General features: G+C 37.9%; 1 protein-coding gene across 6 annotated transcripts in view; it reads left to right on the top strand.

Annotated features, from left to right (window-relative positions):
• Positions 1-23180, top strand: part of WDFY3 (WD repeat and FYVE domain containing 3) — a 306761-nt gene that overhangs the window by 194004 nt on the left and 89577 nt on the right. For 5 of the 6 annotated variants that reach the window (XM_075127477.1, XM_048848041.2, XM_048848046.2 and 2 more), the window contains 7 exons: positions 236-388; positions 5540-5613; positions 5717-5878; positions 7442-7536; positions 10170-10290; positions 11949-12166; positions 21603-21838. In XM_075127477.1, coding sequence (XP_074983578.1) covers positions 236-388; positions 5540-5613; positions 5717-5878; positions 7442-7536; positions 10170-10290; positions 11949-12166; positions 21603-21838 — 1059 coding nt within the window. The remainder of the gene's footprint in view (positions 1-235; positions 389-5539; positions 5614-5716; positions 5879-7441; positions 7537-10169; positions 10291-11948; positions 12167-21602; positions 21839-23180) is intronic. The other variant, XM_048848044.2, reaches the window with a different exon arrangement.

Genomic DNA, 23180 nt, shown 5'->3' with positions numbered 1-23180 from the left:
GCTTTTTCATCACACCCTTCAAGCTTACAAGGTTATAGCAAGTTTATTGCTCCTACATTTTATAAAAGCTCCCTTTTGTTAAAGTGGATTTACTGTGTCCACATTCCTCTGCTGGATCCGTTGTGCTCTGATAGGATTCATATTTTCTTTGTCTGCAAAATGTTTGTAATATGGATTATTGACAGGAACAAAGGCTTAGAAAGAATGTTCATGTGCTGCTAATTTTTTTTTCCAGTTACTGGCAATGTTGCTAAAGAAGAAGCGCTCCCTTTTGAACAGCCATATACTACATTTGACCTTTTCCTTGGTGGGAACTGTGGATAGTGGGCATGAAACCTCCATTATTCCAAATTCAACTGCCTTCCAGGATCTGCTATGTGATTTTGAAGTACGTATAGCATCCCTGACAACTAGAAATGTTATTTGGACGGTTAATGATTCAGGTGCTAATATAATACGTTGGCAGTAAATCACAACAGAGAAGGTGATTATTGTGAGAATATTATACTTTATACATAGTTCAGTACAGCGGACAAACTGTAGAGAGCCTCTGATCTACCACAGTGTAATTCTCATGGTAATCTTCCTACTGCAGTTGCTTCACTGCAAATAAAATTATTACTGGATACAAAAGGTATACCTTTTCACTGTAGAAGAGGATGAGGTTTGCAGTTAGCAGTTGAACAGCAGTTTCTGCTAACCTATATGTTTTACTGTGGTAAATATATTGAGATACAAAAGATACGTTGAAAATAACAATGGGGTAAAATTCCAGTACAGCATATCCGAATCTGTGTATAAGATCCCCATTAAACTTCCATATGCATGGTCTACAAAAAGAACCCTAAGCTTGCAGTTTCAAACCAGTAAAAGTAAAGTAATTCAGAGTTAAATGCTGTTGTTTTGTCCTTATCTTATGCTATGGTGTGAAGAATAGCAAAAGCATGTTACATAAGATGTTACACAAGGTGAAGATAGCTGGACCATAATATAATCAAATTTAATATCCCTGTGGCAGGAAAAACACCACAGCAGACCAACACTTGTAGCATTTAATTTCAGAAAGGGGAACTACACAAAAATGGGGCGGTTAGTTAAACAGAAATTAAAGGGTACAGTGCCAAAAGTGAAATCTCTACAGGTTGCATGGAAACTTTTTAAAGACACCATAATAGAGGCTCAACTAAAATATATACCCCAAATTAAAAAAATATAGTACGAGAACCAAAAAAGGGCCACCATGGCTAAACAACAAAGTAAAAGAAGCAGTGAGAGGCAAAAAGGCATCCTTTTAAAAAGTGGAAGTTAAATCCTAGTGAGGAAAATAGAAAGGAGTATAAACACTAGCAAGTGAAGTATAAAAATACAGTTAGGAAGGCCAAAAAAGAATTTGAGGAACAGTTAGCCAAAGACTCAAAGTAATAGCAATTTTTTTTTAAGTACATCAGAAGCAGGAAGCCTGCTAAACAACCAGTGAGGCCACTGGACAATCGAGGTGCTAAAGGAGCACTCAAGGACGATAAGGCCATTGCGGAGAAACTAAATGAATTCTTTGCATCTGTCTTCACGGCTGAGGATGTGAGGGAGATTCCCAAATCTGAGCCATTCTTTTTAGATGACTGATCTGAGGAACTGTCCCAGATTGAGGTATCATTAGAGGAGGTTTTGGAACAAATTGATAAATTAAACAGCAGTAAGTCACCAGGACCAAATGGTATTCACCCAAGCGTTCTGAAGGAACTCAAATGTGAAATTGCAGAACTACTAACTGTAGTCTGTTACATATCATTTAAATCAGCTTCTGTACTAGATTACTTGTGGATAGCTAATGTGACACCAATTTTTAAAAAGGGTTCCAGAGGTGATCCCGGCAATTACAGGCCTGTAAGCCTGACTTCAGTACCGGGCAAACTGGTTGAAACTATAATAAAGAACAATATTGTCAGATGTATATATGAACATAATTTGTTGAGGAAGGGTCAACATGGTTTTAGTAAAGGGAAGTCATGCCTCGCCAATCTCCCAGAATTCTTCCAAGGGGTCAACAAGCATGTGGACCAAGGGGATCCAGTGGATATAGTGTACTTAGATTTTCAGAATGCCTTTGACAAGGTCCCTCACCAAAGGCTCTTATGCAAAGTAAGCTGCCACGGGATAAGAGGGAAGGTGCTCTTGTGGATTGGAAACTGGTTAAAAGCCAGGAAACAAAGGGTAGGTATAAACGGTCAGTTTTCAGATTAGAGAGAGGTAAAGAGTGGTGTCCCCTAGGGGCCTGTTCTGGGACCAGTCCTTTTCAGCCTATTCATAAATGATCTGGAAAAAGGGGTAAACAGTGAGGTGGCGAAATTTGCAGATGATAGAAAATTACTAAAGATAGTTAAGACCCAGGCAGACTGCAAAGAGCTACAAGAGGATCTCTCAAAACTGGGTGACTGGGCAACAAAATGGCAGATGAAATTTAATGTTGATAAATGCAAAGTAATGCACATTGGAAAGCATAATCCCAGCTATACATATAAAATGATGGGGGTCTAAATTAGCTGTTACCGCCCAAGAAAGAGACCTTGGAGTCATTGTGGATGGTTCTCTGAAAATATCCACTCAATATGCAACGGTAGTCAAAAAAGCAAACAGAATGCTGGGAATAATTAAGCAAGGGCTAGATAATAGGAGAGAAAATATCATGTTGCCTCTATATAAATCCATGGTATAAATCCATTCAAATCTTGAATACTGTGTGCAGATGTGGTCTCCCCATCTCAAAAAAGATGTATTGGAATTGGAAAAGGTTCAGAAAAGGGCAACAAAAAGGATTAGGGGTATGGAAAGGCTTCCGTATGAGGAGAGATTAATAAGACTGGGAATTTTCAGCTTGGACAAGAGATGACTAAGGGGACATATGATTGAGATCTATAAAATAATAACTGGTGTGGAGAAAGTAGATAAGGAAGTGTTGTTCACTACTTTTCATAACACAAGAACTAGGGGTCACCAAATGAAATTATTAGGCAGCAGGTTTAAAACAAATAAAAGGAAGTTTTTCTTCACACAACGCCCAGTCAACCTGTGGAACTCCTTGCCAGAGGATGTTGTGAAGGCCAAGACCATAACAGGGTTCAAAAAAGAACTAGATAAGTTCATGGAGGATAAGTCCATCAATGGCTATTAGCCAGGATGGGCAGGAATGGTGCCCCAGCCTCTGTTTGCCAGAAGCTGGGAATGAGCAACAGGGGATAGATCACTTGATGATTATCTGTTCTGTTCATTCCTTTTGGGGCACCTGGCACTGGCCACTGTCAGGAGACAGGATACTGGGCTAGATGGACCTTTGGTCTGATCCAGTAGGGCTGTTCTTATGTTCTTAATACACAGGACTCTGATCACGCACTGTTGAGTTCTCTCTGCTTTTTACCTATGCAAAACACAAGCTGAGTTGACAATCTTATTTCTGTAGTACTTTGCTATTTTTTTTAATTGAGAAGCCCTATTTTCAAATATTAATTCCCTAATAGGATATTCTATTTTGCTCAAATCAGCTCTTAAGGTACGGAAGTGCACAGTTTTCATCCCTATGTGTCAATTTAGGTGTCTAAATACACATCTGGGGACATGTGTGAAAATTGAGCCTATTTGTTCCTGTAGCATTTCCTTTTAATTAACTTTCATGGAATTGTTACAGCTCTCTCATTAGTGCCAGTGACGTGCTTTGAAAATCCATCCGGGTGTATTATCATGCTTTAAATGTATTAAGGTTATGAATAAGTAGCCAGGAAATGTAAAGTTGATCCTTTGACTTTAACCTTTCACAGGTGATCCACAGAAAAGAAAAATGAGTGTGTGCCCATTTTTGCTTTTTTACAATATGCTAATAGACACAAGTATTGTGTGCCTGTTAATGTTGTTCTTTATATTATAGCTAACCTAAATCCAAAAAAGCAAAGATGTGAACAGATTGAACTACCCCTACCGCAGACCTTCACTTCTGAATCAGAGCAACAATAGAGCTGTTTGAAAATTTTTTGTCAAATTGCCTTTATTTTTCAGAAAACCAATTAGCTTTTTCAACATTGTATTGTTTTTTAAAAAAAGTAATTTTTTAACCAAAAAAAGTTTGTTCAAAAAAATTTTCAACAAACTTTCTTCTGCTGATTCAGCAGTAGATGTCTTGAGCCAGTTGAACAGATTAAAATAGAGTAGGATCTTCAGCAGAGCAATGTCTTCTTTCACAAAGAATAAGATCATCAAAATAAAAAGTAGTTTGTTGAAGATCCTGCTGTTCAATGGTTTCACAGAGATAATATATTCAACAAAGTAACAGCTGTGGTGTCAAAGATCTTGGTCTCCATGAAACTGCTCAGTTTGGGTCATCTCTGCTTTGTTTTTCAAGAAAGACTCTTAGAGCAACTCAAGAACTAATAAGTTAATGATACTAAAGATATAAAAAATGGGAAACCTAATTAAGTGAGAAGGAGATGGTTTACTTAGACTGTACACACCTTTGTTTTTGTTTTTAAACCCTGTTTAACTAGAAGTAGGAAGATAGTGTCTTTAAGATTCAACAGCCCAACCACTTCATTTCAGATTGAGAAAGCATCGTCTGCTTTGGGTTCTCCAAGGGAGACCTCCAGCTAAACGGGGAAAAGAAGACTTTCTCTTCCCGATACTTCCAAAGTTTAAAAAAAAAATGCAAAGGGCAAGAAAACCCACTTACTAAAAACAAAAAAAAAAACCTTTCAAACCTTTTTATAATATATTACAAGGATGCTAAAAGAGGCACGACTCTTCATTGTTTTTTGTTCAGCGGCAAACCAGACTTAAAATTTACAGCCTTAATGTTGAACTTACTTACTTTTGTCTGTCTTGCTGTTTCCATTGATTAACTATTAATCTGCAGTAAAGAATAGAAATAATTACTTAAAACATTGTGTGCAAAATTTGGTATGACACTGAGAAGAGTTGTCAGTGAAGATATTATTTAATCTTGACAGAGAAACTAAGCTAATTATTGCAAACAAATATAGCTTCATGTCCATTAAAAAGTATTTTAAAAGAGACATGTAGAGCCTGATTCTGGTAACATTTGCACCAATGTAAATCCAGAGTAATTCCAGTGAAGATACATTAGACATAAAATGGGTGTAGTTGAAATCAGAATCAGGCTGACGAGCTTTTCACACAGCCTAGTTTTGCTATATTCTGATGTTGTTAAACTGTACTCCCATTTTACTATACACTGAGAGAGAACTTTTGGTGTCCTGTGTTCTTCTGCAGTCTTTTTGTTCATCTGTTTGAACTTTATTTGGGACTGACGGCTATGTAATTTATGTCTTTGAAATCAGCATTTGAACAGAGTGGACAGGATAATTATAATGTACAGCAAGGATTTTAATCCACTGTTTGACTTTTTTTTTTTTTTTAAGCAGTAAACTGTGGCTTGTCTATCTCTTGGTATATTAAATAGGATGTTAACTTTTTGTTTAACTTAAACAAGAAAATAGATTTGTATACAAAACGTACCACTGTGTATTCTGTATTTCAGGTCTGGCTTCATGCACCATATGAGCTTCATCTTTCATTATTTGAGCACTTCATTGAACTTCTCACAGAATCCAGGTATTAGCTGACACTGGCCTCATAATAAGGCCTACGGGATAACAAATTATACACATACACAGAAGATGTTTTCATTGTTTGTTAAATCTTTTCTCTCTTTCAGTGAAGCCTCAAAGAATGCTAAATTAATGAGGGAGTTCCAGCTAATCCCCAAACTGTTGCTGACTCTTCGAGATATGTCTTTGTCCCAGCCCACTATTGCTGCAATTAGTAATGTACTGAGCTTTTTGCTTCAGGGCTTCCCCAGCAGCAATGACCTGCTCAGGTAGCACAAACGTTTACTGATTTATTTTAAAGATACTGGTGCTTTTGCAAGAAACCTGCTGATCGTAATTCTTCTAGGGTGACTAAAGTAAAGAGTTTATGTATGGAATTGTTCCAGTAGAAATGGCAGAACCAAATATAGAAAATAGTTTAAAGCCAGTGCATCGACTTGTGTCTTAAGTCTAAGTCAAAACAGAAATGATTGAATACTGATACTCCTTAAAATGTTTTCCAGTATGTAGGGCAGTAATGGAGGAACACAGTGTTCTAATTCCCCAGTTACTATGAGAGATTATGAAACTTCCTTGGATATTGTTAAGTCTGTGTGTCATTTCTACTTAAATTGAGGTGGTATTTCAGAACCCATAGAGTTGTTGTTAATCCAGTTGTTGTTAAAATGCAGCATTTGCCACCGTTTATCACTCTTATCTGAGAGACTTATTCTAGCTAACAGGTAAAATTCTCTGATAAGATAAAGTTTGCCACTTGTATCTTATGATATTGCACATGGGTAGAAAATTGCAGTGTTTTGGGTATTTTGTGGTAGGGAGGCTGGTTGGTTTTTCTGGCTTTTTGGCATTTTTTGCTTGAGCAAAACCAGTAAAACTGAAAATTTGAATAGGATCAAACATCTTGTCTGGCTCCATTTTTACTATGCAGGACAGAATTTACACAGATACTATAGGGCATAGCTTTAATTTTATTACTAAATGAATAAGTTGTAACATTTGGTTCCCTGTTCCTACCACTCGTCATGGCCACTGGCTTTCCCTGTACTTCGGACAGCAGCCAGAACCTCAGTGGCATTTTCTAGAGCGTTGCCACAATTAAGAGCTCCAGGGTAGGTGGTGACTTTTCCCACAATGACTTGTCATCAAAACAAAAATAAAGAGAGACAAAATAAGATTTAAAAAAATTAAATGATGTGTGTATATATAACTCTGCAAGAGTTAAGATAGGTAGGTACATCTTGGATCAGTTACAGTAAGATTATGCGATATCTTACTTTGCCCCTTCCCGTAGGTGTCCTGTCACTAAGACAGTCTCTTCCCTCCAAGGAGCTGTCATTCTTCCCCCTTTCTGAGATCACATTTGTGTTTGACTATTTTTTATGCCTGTGCGGGGAGATGATTCATTATCATGTCATCCATGCCTGTTAAGATTTCATTATCATTTTGAAGAGTAATGTTAGATAAGGTATACCATCTTGGGGAACATATTAGTGTCTCTGAGCAATGATTGTCCTCTATACCTTCTAACATTCCTTTGGTCTGGATCTGGAGATATTTCCAAGTTTCCTCTCTTAAAACCTAGCATTTTCAATATATTTTACCTAGTAAGTACATTAGCAATCTGAATGGGTCAAAGTGACTGCATTCTGGTTTCCATATCAGTTGACAAACAATGTTAGATTGAGGCAAATTTTGTCTTTTACAAGTGACGGGATTAACTTTTTTGGTATACTTTCATCTCTCTAGTATTTTTATTCTATTAGATGTGAATTATTGACAGATTAAAGTCCATCTGTCACAGAAATACACATTGTAATTCTCTATCCATAAAGGTTTGGACAGGTGATCTCTTCCACTTTGCCTACATTTGCAGTCTGTGAGAAGTTTGTAGTTATGGAGGTAAACAATGAAGAAAAGCTTGAAACTGGTAAGTAGCTTCCAGTGTTTGAGAAATAATCATCTGGGACACACTCTGTGTGCTTAAATGCTTTTCAATTGTTGTTGATGATGATCTCTACATTTTAATGCTAGTATATTGGCTCCAGCTTTGTATACTGGCTCCAGCTTAAAGTTTTAAACGTTGCGTGCAAAGCAAGCAGTGCAAAAATAAAGCCTGTTTGTATCTACTCTCATTTTGTTTTCCTTCACTTAACACTATATTTTCTTTCTACTTCTTCCCACTCACTTCTTCAAAACAGTTGGGCATTTCCACCTCTTTAATGAGACAGAGATGACTGGTGCCATCTGTCCTCCAAATGTGGCGTCTCTTTCATTCAGTAAAAGGAAGTGAAAGCATCAATTAGTGTGGCCTGGGTTGTTTTTTTTTTCATGCAGAAAAAATAATTGCCAATATCTCCTCTGCAAATGAACACTTTAAGTACTTCAAAAACATTTTTTATTTAAAGCTACAGACGTAAGATATTCCAGTGAAACTCCTGTCACAAGGCTGAAGCAGAAAAATGAAGCCACTGTATAGTCCTGACATCTTAAACTTCCTCCTGTCCTGAAAGTTCCAAGATCTTATTGATACATCATTAGTAACTATAATTAAAAGCTGCTATTACAACAGTACAATTGTAGCAGTGATTGTTCTGTTGAGGAGGTATTAGAGAATATGTATTGTACTTCTATCTCTAATTTTGTGTTTTTCTTTCCCCTTATTTAAAGGAATTTGTCTTTATTATCTATGGAGATCCTTTGTTTAGCATTACAGGAATCTTTTATTTATTGTGTGAGATGTTACTGGGCATGTTTCTCTTCCTTGTTTCCAGCTACTAAATTGCATTAAAAGAGAAGTAAATATGTAAATATCTTCTGTTAGCATTATTTTTAAAGTAAGTGTTTGGTGTAGCTGTCACAGGGATATTACACAATTCAATGAGTGGAGAGGTGATTTGGGAGATTATGAATCGGTAGACAAGTGGATTTTAAGGTCGATTATTAAGGTTTGGTCTATTCAAACAAAATGTTTCAGAAACACCTGATCGCAGTAGATCACTCCCACTCTTCTTTTTTCTGCAAACACCTATCTTTGGACCTTTATGAACCCACCCTCTTTTTTTTTTTTTTTTTTTTTTTTAACTTCCCTCAAAACATGCTTTTTCTCCAGAATGTAAAAACTTGATTTTTGTCTGTGTGCACATGGATAGGTTCACAAGCTGAAGTGAAGGAAGGTATAGTCGAAAGAAAGTACCAAACACTAACAAAAAAAATGACACTTAAGATGCATTTATCAACTTCTTTCTTTAGCCCTTCTATCCTTGCATCTTCCCCAGTATCTAAATCCCTCATAGGGGTTTTTGTGTTTGTGTGGGGTTTTTTTGTTGCTTTAGATGTAAGCTCCTTGGGGCAGGATCTTTTTTATTTGTAGAGCACCGTGCATGTTTATGGCTCTGAAGAACCAACAATCAGTTAAGAATTTTATACTTGGAATATCTCTGCTTACTCCATGCAGAAAAATGGAACATTTTTTCTTAGGGGTGGCATTTTGAAACTCTGATGTATTGTAGTGTGCAAATACGATATGGAAGTAGCTGGGCTGACATACTTTGGAATCTGTGCCTAAAAGAAAATGAAACTAAGTTTACCCCTTCCTTATTTTGCAATAGCAGGTTTGTTGTTGAGGCTTCATAATAAGGAGCATATTATTCAATTCAGTGACATTCTGTAAGGACAAATGCAAAGTACTCCACTTAGAAAGGAACAATCAATTGCATATGTACAAAATGGGAAATGACTGCTTAGGAAGGAGAACTGCAGAAAGGGATCTGGGGGGTCATAGTGGATCACAAGCTAAATATGAGTCAACAGTGTAATACTGTTGCAAAAAAAGCAAACCTTGTTCTGGGATGTATTAGCAGGAGTATTGTAAGCAAGACTGCGAAGTAATTCTTCAGCTCTACTCTGATTTGGCTTCAACTGGAGTATTGTTTCCAGTTCTGGGCACCACATTTCAGGAAAGACGTGGACAAATTGGCGAAAGTCCAGAGATGAGCAACAAAAATGATTTAAAGACTAGAAAACATGACCTATGAGGGAAGACTGAAAAAATTGGGTTTGTTTCGTCTGGAGAAGAGAAGACTAAGAGGGGACATAACAGTTTTCAAATACATAAAAGGTTGTTACAAAGAGGAGGGGGGGAATAATATTCTCCTTAACCTCAAAGGGTAGGACAAGAAGCAATGGACTTAAATTGCAGCAAGGCTGGTTTAGGTTGGACATTAGGAAAAACTTCCCAACTGTCAGGGTGGTTAAACACTGGAATAAATTGCCTAAGAAGGTTGTGGAATCTCCATCATTGGAGATTTTTAAGAGCAGGTTAGACAAACACCTGTCAGGGATGTTCTAGATAATACTTAGTCCTGCCATGAGTTCACAGGACTGAATAGATGAGCTCTCAAGGTCCCTTCCAGTCCTATGATTCTATATATCCAAACTGACTGTATTTTGTGTTTTTCTATTGTCCAACCTGCTTTTAATGTCTGGTTTTATTATTTTAGACTGCACTTGTTTAAAGCTATCTGCTTCGTATTCCACTTAATTTCTGAATTTGATGTTTAGGAACAGAGGAGGATTTTGGAGGCCTTGCTTCTGCTAATCTTATTCTTCTGCGGAACAGACTTTTAGATATCCTTCTCAAACTTGTATACACGTCTAAAGAAAAGACAAGTGTTAACTTGCAGTAAGTATAAATAACTCATCTGATGGAGAAGAAGGAGGTAACTGTAATAGTGGGTTTGATTTATGATAACAGGTAAAGGGGGAGAAAGTCTGCTGAGCCACACTCTGGTCACTAGTTATACTGGTATAAATCCAGAGGAAATCCATGAAATTAAGTGAAATTATTCATAATATGCACTGGTGTCACTGAAAGCAGGATTTGGCTTTGGCTACACTAGAAAAAAATCAGATATGTAATTCTTCAGCCGTGTATTCCCACCTGGAATACTGTGTCTACACTAGTGGCAGCACTAGTGTAGACACAGTGTGCAAGTGTGTTTTTTTTTTTTTTACTGTCTCATCTAACTTTGCTCTTCATCCTCCAAATCACCCTCTAATTGTGTTTAGATAGTATGATGGTAAAAACACATGCATCATGTCTGAGCTACAAAGTCCACTGTTGTTGCTATCACAGGATGGAGCTGCACTGGAGAAGAATTATGTGGACTCTCCCTAAGAGAAACAAAAGTTTTTTGTATTTTATTTCATGAAATAACAATTGTAGGGATTCCATTTGTTCATTTTTAAAGGTGGGGGTGGGGAGGGAGGAGGTTTTCAGTTGTGTGACTTCACTGTTTGTTTGTTTTTTTAACCCTTAATCTCGACAAAACCAGGTTTCGGATTTCTTAATGCTCTCCTTAATTCTTTATTTATAACTTTTATATAACATCTTCATATACAATGATCGAGAAAATACAAAATATAAAAAGACAAGCCATCCACATTTACAGCAGTCAAATTCCAGAAAATTTAAAATTTAATTATCAAATAATCCCAGTATAAAAAAATTCTCAATAACTTCATTAATTCTATAGTATTAAAATCTATTTAACATTTCAGGTGAAAGCCTGTCAATTTATGGTTAATGAAACAAAAGAGCCATAAAGGAGAGCAAAAAGGGTCTTGAACCCTGTGGGTCGAGTTTGAATCTTCTGGTTTAAAGGATTCTAACAATCACGCTACAGCTGCACTGAGCCAGTTTGATGTATTTTTGTGGATTACGTAGCAGATTCAACTTCTGCCATAGCTTTTAGGCAATGAATCTTAACCTCAAACATAATCTGGGAATTCAACAACTTGGGTTGTTCAAGTACATCCCAAATTTGTAAATGATGTATGCTACATTTTTTCGTAAGTGTCTGCTTAACACTTTCCTTCTGCCTGTGCATGGCACAAAGATTTGATGTTTTCCAATTTTTTGAATAACATCTGTATAACTTTATAACCTGTAAATGACTCCTGTAAGAAACAGTTATATTATCTATATATATTATATTAGAAGTCGTAATTTGTAGACATAAATTTCCTGTTTAGCCTCCAGTGTCACATCAGTTTTTAGAGTAACCTCAAAGCAGTTGTAATAGTCCCAATGACTGTATTCTCAATCCTCCCATCCCATTGAACCAAACAAATACTGACCACTCTGTAGCAGTTACTGCTAAAGAAATCTGATTGACGGTTCCTTCTGTAGCAGGTAGCCTGAGAAACCAGTCCATGTTTTGACTGATTTTAATTTTCTCTGATGTTCTTGTCTGAATTTGTCTGATTTTGAAGCTTTCATTCTTGCCAAGCTATCCATTGTAAGAAATCTTTAAATATTTAACCTATTTTTTTTATTAGGGCATCTGAAGAACTGGTCAGGACCCTGGGTTTTGATTGGATTATGTTGTTTATGGAAGAACATCTGCACTCTACCACAGTAACTGCAGCCATGAGAATTCTTGTGGTCCTGCTAAGTAATCAGCCTATACTCATCAAGTTTAAAGAAGGCCTCAGCGGTGGAGGCTGGCTTGATCAGACAGATTCTGTTTTGACCAATAAGATTGGCACTGTGCTAGGTATGAGCTTTCAATTATGATTTAAAGATGTATCTTTTGATATTTTTATCTTCTAAGAATTGTGTGTTACTATTACAAAATTTATCTTGCAATAAAGTGTGTTATCAAGTAGTTTTCAGTACTAAAAGGTTTGTTGTGTTGGTTGTCATGGTTGCTCCTTCCCATTATTTGTTTAGGCTATTGAATTTTGATTTTCTTAAGTGAAAGGGAGATATTTCACAGACCACTCTTAAAACATCATAATGCAAGTTTCAATACAATTTTCTCTTAGGGTGAAATTGCCCCCTCACCTCCCTGCACAATGTCTAAATAACGAGATTTTGTGGGCCACTGGATCAATTTTGAACACCTCCAGCTTGCCCACAATGGCCAACACCAACTCTCTGTAGGTGGACATGGTGTCCTATCTGATTATTGCCCTCCCACGAGTGCTACTGCACTGTTTGTGTTGTCTTGCTGGCCTTCTGCTTTTAGGGGAATTTCAACTTGAATGCCAGCATATAGCATTTCCTTCCATTACAAATGTGATTCTTTACAGGAAAACAGTGCTAGCTGTACAGTGTAAATCATGTCAACTGAGGAGGAAGACAAAGGCCACCTTCAGGCTTTTGTGGATGAGAAAATTGCACTTGATTAACTTAAGGTGTGATTTGAAACTGATTTAGTAGAACTAGAGTGAAAGGCTGTATGGACAATCATGTTTTGGTTCAAATGAGGCTTGTTTTGGTTAAGCTTAAGTTAATTAAGAACAGGTTTAAGCTAAACTGAAGCTCATTCTTCAGCCAGACTGCGTGTGTCCACATGGGTTTACATCACTTCATTAACTCTGTCTGAAAACTTATTTAAGTATAAACCAGTGCAACTTTTGCATGTGGACAAGGCTTAACGCTTTTAACTTGTTAAAGTGGTTTTGAATCGAGATGAAAGGAAAAAGTTACATGCCTATGTTCTGTTTATGATTTCTTCAGGGTGTCTGGTGTCAAGAGTCATGGTGTCTTACAATTTAATTTAAGAGTGGGATTTTCAAAAGCACTTAATGTTGGTCTAACTCTGCTCCCTTTGAAGTCAATGGCAGTTGAACTCATTTTGCAATGGGATCCTCAGTGGCATCCCTTCAAGGGATAGCATGTTCTACGTATGAAGCTGGGAGTCAGACAACTGAAATTGAATTTCAGACTTTGTAACAAAATCACTCTGTGACCTTGAGTAAGTCACTGAAACTTGTCTGTTACTTCATGCATAAAATACAGTTGATAAAGTTCACCTGACTTCTGCAAAGCACTTGGCGATCAACAGATGAAAAGCAATATGTTACTTCTGTGCCTTTGTCTGATGTAATTATATCAAAAACACAAAATAATTCCTTAATCATTTCATTGAGCAGATTAAGAACTTTCATTCTCTTTTTCTCAAGCAACCGTGTTATAACTCTTCTAAAAGTGTCTGGTTGTTATATAGTATGCTAGTAAATACATAACAATGTTTAACTAATCTGCCTGGTTTTCAAGAGTTAGTAGAAATGGTCTCCTCAGAGAGGAGTTTTAGTAATAAGTTTGTGACTAAATCTCAGACATTTCAAAATAATAAAATCAGTACAATTGACGACTGTTTAGTGCAATCCTCTGACTCAGTCACAGTTTTCCATTGTGAAGTCAGTGGGGTTACTCACGGTGTAAGTTACTTTAGGATTTGGCTCAGTGGGTAAGAGAGAGTTTTCATAAAGCAGTCTAGAACGATGTACAAAATTAAAATTCACTGTCATCTAGTAGTATGCATACCATTTGCCCAGTCCAGAAATATGGAATTTTACATGGGAAGCTTTGGAGTTTACAAGTCTTATGAAGTATTGACACACACTCTTGTGGGAATGGTAAGGAAAAATTTTTGCAGTTCTGAATTATGCCGAGTAGTTATCTGTTTTTATTCTATCGTGAAGAAGCTAGTATTTTTTCTTCTTTCCTTCCTTCCTGGGTGCTCTGACTGGAGGTTTGCCCCTTTCTCCTTCCTGTCAAAGAGGGAGATTGTGACAAAACCCTCTTCTCATTAGGGATTAGGGAAGTATTCAGCACCAACTTGCGGGAGATGCCTTTCTGCTTGCTCTTTGGCACATAAGCGTACTTTATGAAGTGCTATGTATATCTATGGCACTCTGTAAGTAAGAGGAAGAGCACAAGATGACTGGGTAGATATACAAGATGACTTGCCTGCTTATCAAGGTGACTCATCTCTAATGGACAGACAAATACATTTTCAGACTGGTTGTGTGGTCTATAGTAACATAGAGAACATTGCACAGCTGGTCCATGGTCCATTATTTGTGCAAAATCTGGTCTAAAACTTAAATCTCATCCGTTTAAGTACTGCCCTTAAAAACTAAAACTGTATACTGCGCTGCTGTAAGCCACTGTAAGATGATGGGACAGAGCTCTTCTGTTGACTTAATTAATCCACCCCCAACAAGCAGCGGAAGCTATGTTGGCAGAAGCTCTCCAGCCGATATAGTGCTGTCCACCCCAGCGCTTAGGCTGGTGTAACTTATGTTGCTCTGGGGGTGGCTTATTCACACCTGTAAGTGACATAAATTATACTGACATAAGTGGTAGTGTAGACATACCCTATGTTTGATTTAAAGGTGGTTGACATGGAAACATAGGTGCTGGAACGAGAGGTGCTGCTGCACCCCCTAGCTTGAAGTGGTTTTTATCATATACGGGGTTTACAGTTTGGTTCAGTGGCTCTCAGCACCCCCACTATACAGACTGTTCCAGCCTCCCTGCATGGAAGACTAGTTATCAGCAGATCTCCGTTAACATAACTAAGTGAAGGTTACAGTCTTTGTCTGTGAGCCTCTGTTCAGTAATAAGACCTATTACAAAGAATAACTTGGAGAATGAGTTAAAATTTAGATGGAATACACAGTGTGGCTTTTTTTTTTGTCTTTTAGTATGTAGATGGCATATTCCTTATATATGTTGAGAGTAAGAATGACATGAAACAGGATATGAATCACTCCTCTTTTATTCTGGGCTGAACTGTACTCAGCCTTTCCTAATAATACTAATGTGAACTGGTAAGTCATAGGCATATTTAAAATTCTGCTATTGAATGAGGAATGACACAAACTCCATCTGTGAATTTTAGGTAGCCTCAAATTGAAACTTTGCATTTGAGCACCTCCATACTTGGGGAAAGCTTGCATCTAGATCTGAATTTCATACCTCAGAGCCATTTCTACATTAAGTATCAACCAAAAAATAGAAAATAAGGTCTATTACGCAGATGAAAAATAATTTTTGGCCCAAATTTTCAAACTATAGTTAGGCACCTACATAAACATGACCTGATTTCCATAGGTGCTGAGCACCCATAGCTCCAATTTAAACTGTTCAAAATGTCTCTGTCTGTGGCTCTGATCTTCCGGTCTTTGATCCATATTCTCTTTCTGAAAATATGGCTGTCTCCTGCTTTAATATTATTTGTCTAATGCTGGCGTTGTGTTAGGAACTGCATAATACACAGAGATAAAATATCTGCCCTAAAGAGCTTAAAATCTTAGACACACAGAGAAGACAGGATACCCAGGGAAATGCAGGAAAGAGAAAAGCTGTTTTTATAATTTTAACTATTTATTATGAACTCACGAGCATTGTGGAAAGACGGGTTTTAGGAGAGATTTGAATGAGAGCGGGGAGGTGCTTTTGAGAGTTGAGATTGGGAGATCACTGTTGTTTCTCATTTATTCATTTTTGTTATATACGGGGCATTAAAAATAAATAGTTACTAGTAATTTTGAGTCCAGTCTTGCAGAGGAAATCTGTTAGGGTATAGATCTTTTATGTCCTCATGGAATTGCATTGAAGATAATTGGATTCCATGAGGCTGCAAAGGGATCTGTGCAGGTGAACCTTTATAGGACCGAACACTAGCTAGTTTTGTAGTAGTTCTAATGATTGGGAATGACTTAATATTTCAGTGCAGTTTTCCGTTAAGGTTATCATGATATAATTGTCTGAGTGCTGTACCATAAACCTGTGCATAGGACTTTTCCATCATATTTTGAATTACAGTGGCAGTCAGAAATTGAACAAAGGCAAGTTATAGATAATCTTTTTATTGCAATAACTGAAGGGGTCAATAAACAAGGCAATCATTGAAGAATCAATCTTGGCATCAGGCCATGAGAGACCAGAGTCATGTGGGATAAAAGAGACACTGACAAGTGGCGTGGTTCCAACTCCATAGCTGTCCTGCTGTCTGATTAAATTACAGGTGTCATCTTTTGTTTTGTTTTCCATGTACGGAATGTCTTCTCATTGTAATCTGGGCAGTGTTTTGAAGAGGTGACTTGGAAGGGATTTTCAAATAATTGGGATTTTGTCCCTTTTGCTTCTTCATTAAAGAGGTGGGGATGTTGAATCTTTAACAAAAACACAAAAATCTTGTTAGACAGTAGGTTAAGTAGGACTTAACAAAACAAACAGTTCTTTTAAACAGGCTGACGAAAAAATCCCTTCCCCTCTGTTGCTTATTGTTTAGTGTCCTGACTTATTATGTCTTTATTCACTGGTTCTTTAGTCATAGGATTTTCCAGGTTAGACAAGACCTGAATTTCTAATGTAAAAATCAATATTCTATGTGGTTAACAAAAATCTTTGAGACGTTTTATAATGAAGCAAAAAGGACAAAAACTATTTTCCCCCACTCTGCTCCTTCTCCCCAAAGAAGAAAAGTCTATAGGTATGTCTCTACCTTGAGCAGGAGTTGCGATTCACAGCTTGAGGAGAAATATTCATGGTATATCTGGTCAAGCTAGCACATTAAAAATGGAATGTAACCACACCAGCACAAGTGGCTGTCGGGGCTGGTGGCCTCAAATATGTACCTAGGGTCTTGGACAGGTAAATGCTCAGGGCGGCCAGACCATCCCACTGCTTGCGCTGCTGCCGCTATGCTCAGTATTTACCTCGCTAGCTCAATCAGAGCTACCACAAGTATTTCTCCTCAAGCTGGGAATCACGCCTCCAGCTTGAAGTAGAGACATACTCTGTCTCTCTACCAAAAGTGTATATCTGATGTGCATTTGCATGTAATTATGAAGTCTGAATTGGTACCCTGCCAGGTATATATTCTTTCCAATATGGCTCTTTCTCCCAGTCTGATGAAGAGTGAATTTCTCAAATGACTTCCCAGTTTAGGATCTGATCCAAAGCACGTTGAATTGAAATGGGACTCTTTCCACTAACTTTAATCGATTTGGGATCAAGTCCTTATTTTGTCAGTCCTAACAGAGTTGTAGGCAATGCCTTTTATGTTTGTCTGCTAAAGTAACCACTTCTAGATCTGAAGTCATTTCAAGACATCATAAAATGTCTCGTTCTGTACTAAAGAACTTATCCTCATTTTTTGAATAAGGAAAGGTATGAAGTTTTATTGAAAGCATACTTTGTTTTTTTAATTTTTCTTTGTAGTGCTTTTTCTTCTACCTACAAGATAGAATATATATTTTGTACTTATCAGTGAAATTTAAAACCCAGGTCATTCCTCTCTGTAAAACTATTTTATGCTACATTGCTATTCCTTGCAAAAATAAAACTATTAAGTCTCTTTGTTTACAGTTATTTCCCATAACATTTCCGTCAGGGTAGTAAACTGGAAAAATGTAATTGAACTTTGAATTATTAATAAAAGATTAATTAAGTAGGAGAAAATTATGAAAAATAGAATGTATCTGAAATTGTGTTGTGAGAGTGAGCATTTTTGTTAGAATTCATGTCATACCATTTCTTTGGGTAATCTTTAATCATAATTTCTTGTATTTCTAAGATATGAATGGCAGACATAATTTGTATTTGCGTTTCTTTTCTTAGGGTTTCAGAACTGTTGATGCTTTAGAGTGTTGGCAGTTGTTGTTCATTTAGTATTCACTCTAAATACAGTAAAAAGAAAAGGAGTACTTGTGGCACCTTAGAGACTAACCAATTTATTTGAGCATGAGCTTTCGTGAGCTACAGCTCACTTCATCGGATGCATACCGTGGAAACTGCAGCAGACTTTATATACACACAGAGAATATGAAACAATACCTCCTCCCACCCCACTGTACTGCTGGTAATAGCTTACCTAAGTGATCATCAAGTTGGGCCATTTCCAGCACAAATCCAGGTTTTCTCACCCTCCACCCCCCCACACAAATTCACTCTCCTGCTGGTGATAGCCCATCCAAAGTGACAACTCTCTACACAATGTGCATGATAATCAAGTTGGGCATTTCCTGCACAAATCCAGGTTCTCTCACCCCCTCACCCCCCTCCCAAAAACCACACACACAAACTCACTATCCTGCTGGTAATAGCTCATCCAAAGTGACCACTCTCCCTACAATGTGCATGGTAATCAAGGTGGGCCATGTCCAGCACAAATCCAGGTTTTCTCACCCCCGCACCCCCATACACACACAAACTCATGTGTATGGGGGTGGGGGGGTGAGAAAACCTGGATTTGTGCTGGACATTGTTAGGGGGCTTATTCCTTCACCCACTTACTTCCCTGGTCCTTCTCGCATGAACAGAGAGCAACAATACCCAAAGTCCAAAGGTGCAAACAATTCGATGTTTATTGGGGTGAACTTCCAGCAAGCATGATTCCAGTTTCCTTCCTTAGTATCCTCCTTCCCAGCTCTGACACCACAGAGCCTTACACCTGTGTCCCTGATCCCATTCCTACCCTTAGCCAAACATGATTCCATCTTCCTTACTCCCATTCCCTGTTCCCATCTCCCCCTTTAGCAAAACATGATTCCAATTTTCTTACCCCCATTCCCTGTTCCCATCTCACATGCCCACCCCCACCCACACCCAGTCACTTCCTCATTGACTACAGATTATATAGTAAAACTTGAGTTCTGCTTAGCTATACCTTAACCAATCATTTTCCTGAAATTTAACTAACCAATCCTAACATATTGTAACATGATTATGTAACCAATTATATCCCACCACCTCAATTAGTTTACACCCAGCAAAATTAATTATACAGCAGACAGGAACAATCACAGAACCAGACAGAGATTATACAGACAAACAACAGCAAAGTGGGAACTATAATGACAAAACAATACAGAAGTGAGGATTTCACATCCCAGCTATTGATAAGTGAGTTCTTGCCAGACAGGATGCTATCAAACTAAGTTTCCTTTTACATTTTCTAGGCACTTCCCTTTCTCTGGAGGTGATAGGAATACAATCCTGTTCTGATAGTGCCTAACAGCCCAATAGCACCTTATTTCAATGTGAGTAGTTTGGAATGTGAGGATGTGACCGTTCGCTTCCCAGCTTATGGCTGCCTCTGCTGCTTAGCCAAAGGCCTGAGCCTAAGCACAGGGCCACAAACTGTCACAGTAAGAGAAGGCCCTTACACTGGCAGACAGTGGTTTTGATTCTTTCTTTTATACCTCTATCACTAGCCAAGTGATAAGAATACACCTAAATTATTAGAGTATAGGCCTTTACAGACAGGCCTGAATATCTATATCCTAACAGACATGGCCCACCTTGATTACCATGCACATTGTAGGGAGAGTGGTCACTTTGGATGAGCTATTACCAGCAGGAGAGAGAGTTTGTGTGTGTATGGGGGTGGGGGAGTGAGAAAACCTGAATTTGTGCTGGAAATGGCCCACCTTGATTATCATGCACATTGTAGGGAGAGTGGTCACTTTGGATGAGCTATTACCAGCAGGATAGTGAGTTTGTGTGTGTGGTTTTTGAGAGGGGGGTGAGAGAACCTAGATTTGTGCAGGAAATGGCCCAACTTGATTATCATGCACATTGTGTAGAGAGTTGTCACTTTGGATGGGCTATCACCAGCAGGAGAGTGAATTTGTGTGGGGGGGTGGAGGGTGAGAAAACCTGGATTTGTGCTGGAAATGGCCCAACTTGATGATCACTTTAGATAAGCTATTACCAGCAGGACAGTGGGGTGGGAGGAGGTATTGTTTCATATTCTCTGTGTGTATATAAAGTCTGCTGCAGTTTCCACGGTATGCATCCGATGAAGTGAGCTGTAGCTCACGAAAGCTCATGCTCAAATAAATTGGTTAGTCTCTAAGGTGCCACAAGTACTCCTTTTCTTTTTGCGAATACAGACTAACACGGCTGTTACTCTGAAATCTAAATACAGTGGAAAGCCAACTATATAGTAAAAAGTTTTCATTCAGTTGGAAGTTCTGGGGACATCACAAATAGAGACGAAACTTAAAAAGAAATTGGGCGGGGGCTTTTTTTTTTTCTTTTTGTTTTAAATTATATCAAAGTTGGTACCCAGCCAGACTCCAGGTATAGAGATATGTAAAATTGTTGCTGGTCCAAATCTTTTAAAACGAGTGATAGTGGTGGTATCTGATTATCTTGTCTGAATATGTCTATAATTTTTTTAATAAAAAACATTCAAAGGTTCCTAATGAAATAGGATATGAAACTATTCACTTAAAGGGTCACGTTTGTGAATTTCACGAGTTAGTAGTGAACATTTCATTACTATGTGATGGCTGTTTGATAGACTCTGTAAAATGAGTTTGTTTCTAGTGAACAAAAGTTTACATCACAAATTATATTTGTAACTAACTGGCCTTGCTGATAATGTCAGCAGAAAGGCCAAGTATCTGAGTAGTCCTGGAGACTGAACTAGCATCTCACTGTTGTTTGCTATACTTGTACCCTTCTTCAGAGTACATTTACCAGTGCTGTCCATTCAGCACTTTTCCCAATCACTGAACGTTTTTTGGAGCTGGGAGGAACTGGTATTAAAGGTGCAATGTAAATTGGCTCTTGTGGCTTCTGGTAGCTTTTACTTAACTCTGGCTCCATTTTCTGGTAGGAAATAAAGGTGAATTAAGAGTATTTTAATCCTTCGTGCCAAGTTGATTTAATTAGTAAAAATTAAAACTAGTCATATATAAACTATCTGGAAAAATGCTTTAAATTCCATTCACTCACACTGGCCGTCAGACTCACGCTTTGCAACATAAGCCAACTACTTGGGGTTACGATGAAACTTTCCTCCCTCTTGCCACTGGAATGTAATTATTTGGTATCCTTTATAGGAGTTTTAAACCGTCCTCTGAAGAGTCATTACTGGCTGTTCTCAGACCCTAGGTGGACCATTTATCTGAAGTAGCGTTACAATTCCTGTGTGTACTGAGAAACTTGTACTATAACATCCATCTGATACTGTGAGGATTTTATGACTAAGTTTTTGACATTGATTTAATAATTGAAAAACATAAGTTGGTGTTAATATGAATGTGGTGTGTATGTATAAATTCATTGTTACTATTGCTCATTTCTAAAGTGCTCCCTTCTGTGCTTGAATAATTTAGTAAAAAGTGATAATTTGCATGTTAACACTTTTTTGGCTTTTTTATGTCCCTTTTTCTTAGGATTCAATGTTGGCAGGAGTGCTGGCGGCAGATCAACTGTCAGGGAAATTAACCGGGATGCTTGTCATTTTCCGGGCTTTCCGATTCTTCAGTCATTTCTCCCTAAGCATACTAATGTACCTGCACTCTATTTCCTCCTCATGGCACTTTTCCTGCAGCAGCCAGTCACTGAGCTGCCTGAAAACCTGCAGGTCAGTGCACCTGTCAGCAGCAGCCGATGTAATCAGGGTTGCCAGGTAGGGATTATCGAGAAAGCTATCAATATAATTCTGTGTAACACCAAAGAGAATAATGGATTAATTGCCCCTAAATTGATTCTGTAGTCAATTTATCAACTTTATATTCAGACGTTTGGGATTCAAATTGTGATGAAATGCTCTGACAGATGACAAAAACTGCTGCTATTATGTACTGAATAGATTTCTTGTAAAAGAAACAATATTGGGGGGAATTTTGTAAGAAATAGCAACTTGAGTCCCAGATTCTGTGTTCAGATCCATATGGACTGACCCTGGTGCCTGTATGGAGTCCTCAGCTCTATGGTGGCCCTAAGGGCCTGCCTGCAAAAATACAATTGTGGGAACGGGGTCAAAGGGATGATGTCATTGACTGTGGCTTTGGAAACTCTGTTCAGAAACCATTGCTTTATTTCTAGAAAAGTGTTTTCCTAGGGTTACATACAGTGTTGGGTTTTTAGTAGGAAAAGGTTAAAAAAAAATTAAAATCTTATTTCTAAAATGGCATCTAACTTTATGTAGAAAACCCAGTTACACTTTTACTCTTCACAACATCCCCTGGCAATGAGTTCCACAGGTTGACTGTGTTGTGTGAAGTACTTTTTTTGTTCGTTTGTTTTAAACCTGCTGCCTATTAATTTCATTGTGTGATCCCTGGTTCTTGTGTTATGTGAAGGGATAAATAACACTTCCTTATTCACTTTCTCCACATCAGTCATAGTTTTATAGACCTCTATCTTATCCCCCCTCAGTCATCTCTTTTCCAAGCTGAACAGTCCCAGTCTTTTTAATCTCTCCTCACATGGAACTGTTCCACTCCCCTAGTCATTTTTGTTGCATGTGTCTGTACTTTTTCCAGTTGTAATATATCTTTTTAGAGATAGGGGAACCAGCACTGCACATTTTATTATTTATTATTTTGTTATCCAGTCACCAGTTTTGTGAGATCCTTTTGTAACTCTTCACAGTCAGCTTTGGACTTAGCTATCTTTAGTGATTTTGTATCGTTGGCAAACTTTGTCACTTCACTGTTCACCCCTTTTTGAAGATCATTTATGAATATGTCGAACAGCTCTGGTCTCAGTACAGATTCTTGGGGCACCCTGCTACTTATCTCTCGCCATTGTGAAAACTAACCAATCATTTCTCCTTTGGTTTCTATCTTTTAAGTTATTACTGGTCCATGAGAGGACCTTCCCTCTTATCCCATGACTGCTTACTTTTCTTAAGAGCCTTTGGTGGGGGATCTTCTAAAGGCTTTCTGAAAGTCCAAGTACCCCCTCAAAGAACTCTAATAAATTGGTTTCAGAGGAACAGCCGTGTTAGTCTGTATTCGCAAAAA

This window comes from Caretta caretta, chromosome 4 (assembly GCF_965140235.1).
Source record: "Caretta caretta isolate rCarCar2 chromosome 4, rCarCar1.hap1, whole genome shotgun sequence".
Lineage (NCBI taxonomy): Eukaryota > Metazoa > Chordata > Testudines > Cheloniidae > Caretta > Caretta caretta.
The sequence above is the reverse complement of the archived record's forward strand: the minus strand, read 5'-3'. Positions and strand labels throughout refer to the sequence as shown.